Source organism: Orycteropus afer, unplaced genomic scaffold (assembly GCF_000298275.1).
Source record: "Orycteropus afer afer isolate SDZICR_OR568_19922 unplaced genomic scaffold, OryAfe1.0 scaffold00193, whole genome shotgun sequence".
NCBI lineage: Eukaryota > Metazoa > Chordata > Mammalia > Tubulidentata > Orycteropodidae > Orycteropus > Orycteropus afer.
In genome coordinates, this window is record NW_006921780.1 from 1,068,723 (window position 1) to 1,077,659 (window position 8,937).

At 45.2% G+C, this 8,937-nt stretch overlaps 1 protein-coding gene across 1 annotated transcript; it reads left to right on the top strand.

Moving 5' to 3' along the window:
- The first annotated feature begins 1,825 nt into the window (after positions 1 to 1,825).
- CD1D (CD1d molecule) lies at positions 1,826 to 8,161 on the top strand. The gene is made up of 6 exons (XM_007947753.1): positions 1,826 to 1,886; positions 2,186 to 2,458; positions 2,853 to 3,131; positions 4,827 to 5,105; positions 7,938 to 8,031; positions 8,140 to 8,161. Exons 1-6 carry the CDS (start codon positions 1,826 to 1,828, stop codon positions 8,159 to 8,161), a joined length of 1,008 nt encoding a protein of 335 aa, XP_007945944.1.
- Positions 8,162 to 8,937: the final 776 nt, after the last annotated feature.

Consider the following 8,937-nt stretch of genomic DNA (forward strand, 5'->3'; position numbering starts at 1 on the left):
ATATGGATGGATAGATAGGTGGACAGGCTAAACAATTAGGTATGTCTAAATGGGGAGTGTATCCAAGATCACATATAGGGTTGGCAGACAATGGTCCTATAAGTTTATGTGAGTGATCAGAATCCCCAGGTGTATAGTAGAGCTTCCGTAGTGATACTGCCTCGGAAACCCAAGGAGGGGTCGCTATGAGTCAGGGCTGACTCGACGGCACATAACAACAACATAGTAGAGCTGACAAGGGACAAGGTTGTAGTCACTTCTTGGTCACAGCCAGCTATCCAGAGGGAATGAGTAGTTAAACCTGTGGGCTTGGGACCATAGTCACAGGGGACATCAAGTTCAATTGGCATAACATACTACACAAAACATTGTTCTACCTCCTATTTTGGCAAGTAGTGACTAGGATCTTAAAAGCTTGCAAGCAGCCATCTAGATGTAACAATGGGTCTCTCCTCATCCAGGGCAAAGAAGAATGAAGAAAACCAAAAGATTCATGGAAACAAATAGTCCTGGTGACTGGTACACCAAGCGATCCTCAGCCCATACGACTATAAGCCCAGAAGAACTAGATAGTGCCCAGCTACCACTGTCAACTACTTGGAGCGGGAATCTACGTAAGAGATCCTGGATAGAGAGGGAGAACAATGTGGAACAAAACTCAAAATCATTTGTGGTGGGGAGGAAGACCAGGTTTGCTGGTCTGACAGAGCCTGGTGGAACCACTGAGACTATGGCCCCTAGCTGCCCTTCAGGTCTGGAATTGAATCCACACCTTTGGCTTTCAGCCAAACAAAAGACAGGCATATGAGTTGAACATTTACCTGAGGTAGATACATTCCTGGGTGAGAATAATCATGGGATTATTCCTTGCACAGGAAGACAGCTCAGGGGGCTGGACTGCATGGAGGGATGGACACAGGGAAGAGGTAACTATGGGAAGGAAGTGGGCAGGGAGCTGTTGCATTGTGGTAAACTGTAGCCAATGTCACGAGACAAACTTTATGTGAGCTGCTGTATGGAAAGTGAATTTCCTCTGAAAACGTTCACCCAAATCAAAAGTTAAAAACAACAACAACAACAACAAAAACAAAAACCCGAGACAAACACACACCATGGAAGGAAAGAGGAAAATAATAAATAGAAAGAAGAAAGGAGGAAGAAAAAAAAAGAATCATTTATACAGAAACAAAACAAAACAAACTAAAACTGGGGGGTGGGGGTAGGGTATCTGGGCTCTTCTGCCAGCCAAGCAGGAATTTATTATTATTATTTTTTAAATTTTAAACATGGTTAGTACTGTCCCATAGGAGCTCTGGTAGCATAGTGCCTAAGGCACTTGACTGCTAACCAGAAGGCTGGCGGTTCAAATCCACCAGCCACTCCTCGGAAGAACCCAAGGAGGGGTCGCTATGAGTCGGGGCCGACGCGACGGCAAATAACAACAACAACAACAGTACTGTCCCATAGATACACTTTTATGTCCTTTTTTTAAAACTTAAACAAGAGTTGTAAATACTTCCCATATGCTTTCCCAAACCGTTCACGGAATAGATCTAGACAAGCTGGTTGTGAAACTGCGGTAGCTTTGAGACTGGGCCTTGGATTCCAAGAACTGCTCTCTACAGTTCAAATTGCTAACGGTAAAGTAGACCCCTTCGAAAATAACAAAGGTCTCAAACCTGGGTAGGAGGGAACCCGGCGAACCAAATAGGAGTGAGGTTAGGGTGCGCCTGCTTCAAGGTCACAGCTGAACCGGCGGAGGCGGAAACCGGGTCGGATTTCAGGCTTTCAGCGTCGGCGCCGCAAGCTGCTCCACCCTGGCGTCATGGGGTGCCTGACGCTTCTGCTGCTCTTGGGGGTTCCCCACGTTTGGGGAAGTTCTGAGGGTGAGTGGAACTAGAGCACCCAGGGTCTGCACTCCCTGAGGGCAGCTAGAGGAAGGCTGGCTGGGAGAGGGTTGAGACTGGACCTCTCTCGCACCCTGGGAGCCCGACCAAGCGCGGAGTGACCTACCCGGGAATCAGCGGCTACGGCCACCGGCCAGGACGTGGGGGCGGGGAACGGGCTCAGAGCTACTGCCCGCCTCTCCTTCCCAGCCCATGGGTATTTATTTGTTTGTTCTCTTTTTCCTTTATGTTGTCTGCTCTCCTGGCCAATCGCTAACGCCCCTTCAACCTCTGTGCAGTCCCAACCGCGCCAAAGAATTTCACCCTCCGGTTTCTCCAGATCTCGTCCTTCGCCAATAGCAGCTGGACGCGCACTGACTGCTCGATGTGGCTGGGGGAACTGCAGACCCACAGCTGGAACAATGACTCGGACGCCTTCAGCTTCCTGCTGCCCTGGTCCCACGGCAACTTTAGCGAGCAGCAGTGGGAGAAGCTGCACCATTTGTTTCAGGTTTATCGGATCAGCTTCAAAAGGGACGTGCAGGAATTGGTCAAAATGGTGCACGGAGCATGTAAGCTGAGGGATGGGATCCTGGGCAGGTAATCAAGGGAGGAGAGAGGACGAGGACGTAGAATTCCTCTTGGGAGACAGCGGTGCCACTGTGTGAGTCCCTTACCTCTTCACCCTCTTCTGATTTCCATTTTGCCTGGAGACTTCTCAAAATATCCCTTGTTCCTGTCTGCCCCAACTCACCCACTCTCATTTCCCTGAACTCTAGCGGTTCTACTCTGAACACACGTTGGGGAGGAGGGGAGTGTTTGTCAGATCCACTAACTAGAACAGTTTTTTTTTTTTTTCTTTCCTTTTCTTTCTAGATGCCCTAGTATAACCCTCACACCAGTATCTTCTAGATTCCTTGCAGTCTTTTAAACCTTTCTTTGATCTGTATCCATACCTGTTCTCAGACCCCATTGAGCTCCAGATTTCTGCGGGCTGTGAGGTGCACGCTGGGAACGGCTCAGAAAGCTTCTTCCATGTAGCCTGGCAAGGAATAGATATCCTGAGTTTCCAAGGAACTTCCTGGGAGCCAGCTCCAGAGGCCCCACCTTGGGTTCAGGTGGTCAGCAAAGTACTCAACCTGGACCAAGGGACAAAGGAGATGGTGCAGTGGCTCCTCAATGACACCTGCCCCCAATTTGTCCGTGGCCTCGTTGAGGCAGGGAAGTCAGAACTGGAGAAACAAGGTCAGCCTGCCTCCCTCACACCCCTACCCTCCACTAGTGGCCTCACTAGTGTTGGTGTCACTGCTCCCATACATGGACTCCCCCCATACCAGACCATGTGGAATCCTTAGTAATGTTTATTATTAACTTTAATCATATAATATGTAGTAAATGTAGTTATAAATTGCTTAAAATGTAATATTTCTTAGATTATATGAATACTAACAAAAATGTTTTGTAAAATCCAGGATTGGGCAGTGTTTTGTTTTGCTGTGCATGGGGTCGCTATGAGTCGGAAACGACTCCACGGCACCTAACAACAACATCTTTCTATGTTGAATTATAATGTTAGTTACAACTTAATTAGTAAATGAGGAGAAGCGTTTTTAATTTTTCATCTTTTAAATACTTCATCCTTAAAAAATTATTGATAGAACATTCACAAATGCCGATTATCACAATATTATAGCTAAAACACCAGAAAATTGGACAGAATCAGTGACTGAAAACAACAGCGTGTGCTTGTAGTGCATGCAGACAAAACAGTATGATTCGAAGGGTCATTGTAATTGGGTAATAATGACAACCCTGACTGGAGCATATTAGAAGGTTCGTTTTAGTCTTGTAGGTCTATTGATAAATGTAAGCTGGGCTTACAGAAAATATTTTTGTTGTTACAAACTACAGGAATACTTTTCTAAAATATAATAAATTTCTGCTGAAACACAGCACAAAAATTTTGTTAACAGTCATTTTGGTGTCACTTCCTCTGAGTGTCACCCAGTGCAGTCTGTACCCACAATACTCCCCTAGTGACAGCACTGCCTTCCCCTCTGGGAGTCCATCCAGGGTTTTTCATTTCAGTGTTCTCATCCCTTTAAGCATCAGAGGAAGAGAAAGGCCCAAGAAGGGATGGATGAGGGGTGAGAGTACCCATTCATTCTGAAGACATTAACTGAGCCCCTACTAAACCAAACCAAACCTGCTGTCATAGAATGGATTCCAACTCCTAGTGACCCTAAAGAACAAAATAGAACTTCCTCATAGGATTTCCAAGGCTGAAAATCTTTATAGAAGTAGACTACCATATGTTTCTCCCTTGGAACAGGTGATGGGTTTGAACTGCTGACCTTTTGGTTAGCAGCCCAATGCTTTAACCACTGTGCCACCAGAGCTCTGAGCACCTATAAACCAAACCAAAAAGGGAGCTCTGGTGGCATAGTTCCTAAGGCATTTGACTGCTAACCAGAATTCAATTGTATGCATGCTGGGTTTAAAAAATGAGAAAGGAGGTGGGATTTGTGGTTAAGGGGTAGGATAAGACAAATGAACAATTAAAGCAAACCTTAAAACATTCTGGGTAAGTTGTAACCAAACACTCTACAGGATGCTATAGAAACACAGAGGAGGGGCTTTATGTGATTCTGGGATCTCATATTGGGTTGTTCCACAGGTATAATTTATGTCTTGCTTTTAAAACTTAAATAATAGTTGTAACCAGTTCCCACATAGTGTCCTAAATTTGGATCAGGGAAACAGAAATGAAAATCAGGGAGACTTTCCCTGAGAAGTTAACAGAAATGGATTAAAGTTATGAGAGGCTTCATCTTCAGAAGTGGAAATGTGGGAAGCATGAGCCTGATACGAGGCCCAGAGCCTCAAATGAAGAGAATGGAGTTCCTACTTTAAGGTCTCCCCATTCTCTTTTGGATACAGAGAAACCTGAGGCCTGGCTGTCTTATGGCCCCTCTCCTGGTCCTGGCCATCTGCTGCTGGTGTGCCATGTCTCAGGATTCTACCCGAAGCCCGTGTGGGTGATGTGGATGCAGCGAGAGGAGCAGCAGCCAGGCAGTCAGCGAGGTGATGTCCTGCCCAATGCTGATGGGACCTGGTATGTTCGAGTAACACTAGATGTGGTGGCTGAGGAGGCAGCTGGCCTGTCTTGCCGAGTGAAGCACAGCAGTCTAGGTGGCAAGGATATCATCCTCTACTGGGGTGAGAAACATTGTGGATCCAGGCTGGAAGTGGGAGATGGTGGTCCTTGGTGTAGGGGGAAGAGCTGGGAAAGGGGTGGGGCTTTCTAGGGGTGGAGTTTGATAGGTCCAAGATGGAAGACCTTCAGAGATGAGGATCTCAACCAGGAGGGATAGAAGAAAGGGATTTCACATATAGGTAGGAGGGCAATGAGAACCTGAAACTCAAAATCTCAAAAAGGACTGAGATGAGATGTTTCAAAAAGCAAGAATGAAGGACTCAGAGATACAGAAATAGGGAGCAAATAAATAATCCCAGCAGGATTTCATCCACCTAGAGGAAGCAGGGGTAGCTCTGGTAGCATAGTGGCTAAGGCACTTGACTGCTAACCAGAAGGCTGGCGGTTCAAACCCACCAGCCACTCCTTGGAAGGAAGATAGGGACAATCTACTTCCGTAGTGATACTGCCTCGGAAACCCAAGGAGGGGTCGCTAAGAGTCGGGTCTGACTCCACAGCACATAACAACAACAACAACAGAGGAAGGAGGAGCTCTGGTGGTGTAGTGGTTAAGGCGTTTGGCTGCTAATCTAAAGGTCAGCAGTTTGAATTTACCAGCCATTCTGCATGAGAAAGGTGAGGTAGTGTGCTTCTGTAAAGATTTAAACCCTTGAAAACTCTATGGGGCAGTTCCACTTGGTCCTATAGGGTCACTCTGAGTTGGAGTCAGCTCTGTGGCCGGGGTTTTTGTGGGTTTGGGAGGAAGGTGCCTTAGCTTCCTAGTGCTGTAACACAAATACCACAAGTGGGTGGCTTTAGAGAACAGAAATTTATTTTCTCATGGTTTAGAAGGCTGGAAATCTGAATTCAAGACACTGGCTTGGGGAAGCCTCTCTGTCAGCTAGGTGGGGGAGAACCTTATCTCAGCTTCTGTAGCCCATGTGTTCCTCAGTTCCTTGCTGACCATCATGTGAGATTCATCTTCGCTGTTTGGGCTTCTTTACCTCTGTGTCTTTGTCTAATCTGCTCCATATAATTCATCTCCTTATAATTCAGAAGTGATTAGGTTAAGGAAACATTGTACACTGATATGACCTCATAACAAGGAACACCCTATTCCTAGCAGGATTACATCCACAGGTATAGGGGCTAGGATTCCAAAACATAATTTGAGGGGACACAATTCAATCCAGAACAGAAGGAGACCAGGGATTTTAGAAAGATTAACAAAGATATAAAACTCAAACTTCCAACCTTTACTTTAGGTTAGCACTTGAGCACCATCCAGGAACTCCAGCTATGGCTTTTTTAGTGCTTCCTGTGTGTGGATAGAGTATTCTGCATACTCTTTTTTTAAAAGACGTTTTGTGTTTCTGGTGAAAGTTTACACAGCAAATTAGGTATCTTTTTTTTTTTTTTTTAAACAATTTCTGTATGTATTGTTAAGGAGCTCTCATGGTGTAGTGGTTAAGGCATTTGGCTGCTAACCAAAAGGTTGTTGGTTCAAACCCACCAGTTGCTCCTTGGAAAAAAGATGAGGCAGTCTGCTTCCATAAAGATTGACATCCTTGGAAGCACAATGGGGATCTCTGTGAATTGGAATAGACTCAATGGCAGTGAGTCTGGTTTGGTTTAATATACATATTGTTAAGGAGCTCTGGTGGCGTAGTGCCTAAGGCATTTGACTGCTAACCAGAAGGCTGGTGGTTCAAACCCACCAGCCACCCCTCGGAAGGAAGACTGGCAATCTACTTCTGTATAGATAACTGCCTCGGAAACCCAAGGAGTTTCCATATTAACATATTGTTAAGGGGGATCTTGGTGGTGCAATGGTTAAGAGCTCTGTTGCTAACCGAAAAGTTGGTAGTTTGAATTTACCAGCTGTTCTGTGGCAGGAGGAGGTGGCAGTCTATTTCCATAAAGATTTATGGCCTTGGAAACCATGTGGGGCAGTTCTTTGTCCTGTAAGATCATTACTGCAAAGAGTTTGGTTTGGTTAGGTTCTTATACATTGTTCAGTGACTTTGGTTACATTTTTCAAAATGTTTCAACATTTTCTTATTTCTGTTCCAGTGGTTTTGTTCAAAGTTTAAATGGTATGTCGGGCAACAGTCTTAGTGGTGCCTCTAGTCTCCACTGGTCCAGTAAGTGTGGCCTTTTTCAAGAATTAGAGTTTTGTTCTGCATTTTTCTACCCTTCTATCTGGGACCATCTACCATGTCCTTGGTCAGAACAGTTGGTAGTGATAGCTGGGCACCATCTAGTTCTGGTCTCAGGATAGATGATGCCGTGGTTTGTGTAGACTGTTAGTCCTATGGACTAGTTTCTTGAGTCTTTGGTTTTCTTCTTTCTCTTTTGCTGCATATGAGTAGACATCAGTAGTTATATCTCAGATGGCCACTTGCAAGCTTTTAAGATGCTACTCACCAAACTAGGATGAAGAACATAAACTTTACGAGCAATGCTATCTCATAGATTATTTCATTTAATCATCACAACTCTCCTTTGAGGCAGATAATATTGGCATTTTATAGATGAGAAAATTGAGGCTAAGATAGGTTAAGAAAACTGCCTGGAGTTAGTAAGTGGAAAGTCTGGATTTAGATTCAGGTCTGTTTCTACAAAGCTGCCGTCCTTTCCCTCTGTTGTACCCTAACAGTTGCTGAAGTGAACTGAATTAGGGATACTCACTCCCTGAGAAAAGGTATAGAATCTAAGCTTAGGAGGAATAAGAGTGAGTGTTTTAAATGGGGGAGGGAATAAAAAGCACCTGGCACCCTCACAAGTGCTCAGACCAGGGAACTTAATTAGGGAGGGGCCTTATGGTGACACATATTCTGTGTTCTCCAAAGCAGACAGGAGCCATGTTTCCTTGGGCTGGATCATCTTGGCAGTACTGGTGCTTCTTCTGCTTATTGCAGGTTTCATCTTGTGGTTTATGAGGCATCGGTGAGTCTCCTCTTTCTACCTCCTTCTCTCCTAGTTCCTCTCCCCACACCCTCTGCCCTCTATCCACCCCCACCCCCCTTCCCTCATGGCCTTTTTCTCTTCCCACAGCTCCTATAAAAGCATCCTGTAACTCTTCTTGCCACATCTGCCTCTGTGGAACTCTAGACCTCAAGTTTCCAAGACTTCAGCTGTGGTCTGCTTGGGAGTTGACATGAAAGTTATCTTGGAGAAGTGGAAAACAATCTTAAAAGTGAAAATTACCTTGAAGAAGTGGAAAATAATCGTAACACAGCTCTGGTCACAACTTTTCAACATGTTATCTGAAAGAAGTCAATCTGTTTTTTATTAGACTAGAAGTCTGTAACCCAAAGAGATTCTGTGAAAAAGGGGGCATGAACTCACATACCTACCAGGGACATGCAGATAAGTGCTGGGATATAAGTGAGTGTGGTGCAGTGGATTACTTTTATATGGCCTTTCTTGCCATGGTCTTATAATTGTATGAAACTATTCAAATAATGTGCTTGTGGCCCACCAAGGGGATTGGATAGTTTGCTAATAATTCAAATAAGGCTCATAGTATCCTTATGGGGGTTAGTCTATGCAAGTAAGGACTATGGAAACTTAATGAGGGGATTGATCAGTTTTGCTGTCCCATTAGGCTTAAAATGAGCCATCCCATAGGCAGGAAGGTAGGACCTTACTACTATCAAGAAGTGATGGGAGTGGAGTATGTCTTTTGGATCCAGGGTCCCTGTGCTGAGAACCTACTAGACCCAGGAGTGAGAGAGTTGAGTGCCTTTGGGCAGGAGGCTTGCTGGCAGAGTAAGGCCTACTGGGACTTATTGGTGGAGCTAAAGAGCTTTAGAACACTTGCCTGAGGTGGACTGGCCCAAGAAGCCCAAG

Excerpts from the sequence above, each read along its gene's own strand:
- CD1D (XM_007947753.1), top strand. The coding sequence starts at position 1,826 with ATGGGGTGCCTGACGCTTCTGCTGCTCTTGGGGGTTCCCCACGTTTGG. Across the intron at positions 5,106-7,937 it reads GGATATCATCCTCTACTGGG|ACAGGAGCCATGTTTCCTTG; the intron begins GTGAGAAACATT and ends TCTCCAAAGCAG. Across the intron at positions 8,032-8,139 it reads TTGTGGTTTATGAGGCATCG|CTCCTATAAAAGCATCCTGT; the intron begins GTGAGTCTCCTC and ends CTCTTCCCACAG.